Source organism: Mesoplodon mirus, assembly GCF_964341445.2.
Source record: "Mesoplodon mirus genome assembly, chromosome: 11".
Taxonomy (NCBI): Eukaryota; Metazoa; Chordata; class Mammalia; order Artiodactyla; family Ziphiidae; genus Mesoplodon; species Mesoplodon mirus.
Genome location: NC_138987.1, coordinates 27,029,691 through 27,031,104, shown reverse-complemented (window position 1 = coordinate 27,031,104; position 1,414 = coordinate 27,029,691). Strand labels below are relative to the sequence as shown.

The 1,414-nt window shown below is 62.8% G+C and overlaps 1 protein-coding gene across 1 annotated transcript; it reads right to left on the bottom strand.

The window, feature by feature from the left end:
* Window positions 1-360: 360 nt before the first annotated feature.
* Window positions 361-1,035, bottom strand: ASCL1 (achaete-scute family bHLH transcription factor 1; the record flags this gene model as incomplete). The annotated part of the gene is made up of 1 exon (XM_082635963.1): window positions 361-1,035. The coding sequence occupies one exon, from the start codon at window positions 1,033-1,035 to the stop codon at window positions 361-363; it is 675 nt and encodes a 224-aa protein (XP_082492089.1).
* Between the last annotated feature and the right edge of the window lie 379 nt (window positions 1,036-1,414).

Here is a 1,414-nt window from a genome sequence, read left to right as displayed (position 1 = left end):
AACGGGAGAGGTTAGTGTGCATTTGGAGGCCAGCAGTGGGAGGAAAAGGAGGTTTGGAGAAAGATCTGTCAGGTAGAGCGCCTCTTTTGACAGGTCCCCGCCTCAGCTCTACCTTCCAGTTTTGGAGACCTGGACAAAGCCACTCTCAGAAGCCAAGGCTGAAACTAACATACCAGGATTTGAAATCGACGGACTTTAACAAATCCTTTAAATCAACCCCCCTCCCTCATCTCCGTGGAGACAGTCCTCCTCCTACAGAAGAAAAAGGATGAAGGCAAGAAAATCCCCCCTTTCCCTCCATAATGCAATCTACCTGCTTCCGAAGTCCATTCGCACCAGGGCCTGACCAGGCCGAGCCCCTCAGAACCAGTTGGTGAAGTCGAGCAGTTCTTGCTCCTCGGGGCTGAGAGGGTCGTAGGAGCCCTCGTCCGACGAGTAGGATGAGACCGGCGACCCGGCCATGGAGTTCATGTCGTTGGAGTAGTTGGGGGAGATGGTGGGCGACAGGACGCCCGCCTGGAAGGCGGCGCTCACCGCGTCGTGCTCGTCCAGCAGCTGCTGCAGCGCGCGGATGTACTCGACGGCGGAGCGCAGCGTCTCCACCTTGCTCATCTTCTTGTTGGCCGCGCCGTTGGGGACGTGCTCCCGAAGGGTGGCGAAGCCCAGGTTGACCAGCTTGACGCGGTTGCGCTCGCGCTCGTTGCGGCGCGCCACGGCGGCCGGCTGCTGCTGCGGCAGGCTGTAGCCGAAGCCGCTGAAGTTGAGCCGGCGTTTGCAGCGCATCAGTTCGGGCGAGGACGAGCGCTGTCGCTTGACTTGCTTGGGCGCTGACTTGTGACCGCCCCCTGAGGGCTGGCCGTCGGCCGCGGGGCTCAGCTGCGGCGCCTGCGGCTGCGGCGGCGGCTGCTGCTGCGCGCTCTGCGCCGCCGCTGCCGCCGCAGCCGCCGCCGCGGCCGTGGCAAAGAAGCAGGCTGCGGGCGGCAGGAAGGGCTGCGGGCCTGCGCCGCCGCTCTCCATCTTGGCAGAGCTCTCCATGCGCAGCGGCCGCCGAGGAGTCGCGGGATCGGAGCGATCCGGGAACGCGAGGCGCGGGGCGCGCGCTGGGGGGGACACAGACAGGACCGGGGGGGCACGAACAGAGAGGGAGAGAAGGGGAGAGATGAAGAGGGAGCCCGGGGGAAGTTACAAAAATACAAAATCCCCGGGAGACTTCTTAGGGTGGGAGCAAGGAAGGTGCAACTGCTTCTCCTCCTCCCCCCTCCCCTCCTCCCTTCGCAGGTTGGCTTCGGGAGCCTCGCGTGGCGCTCGCGTGTGAGGCTGCCGCTAGCGCCTTCTTGTTTAAAAAAAAAAAAAAAAAAAAAAAACAGCAGAAGAAGCAAAAGTCGGTGGTGAGCGCGCTCTGCTGAGTCTTCTG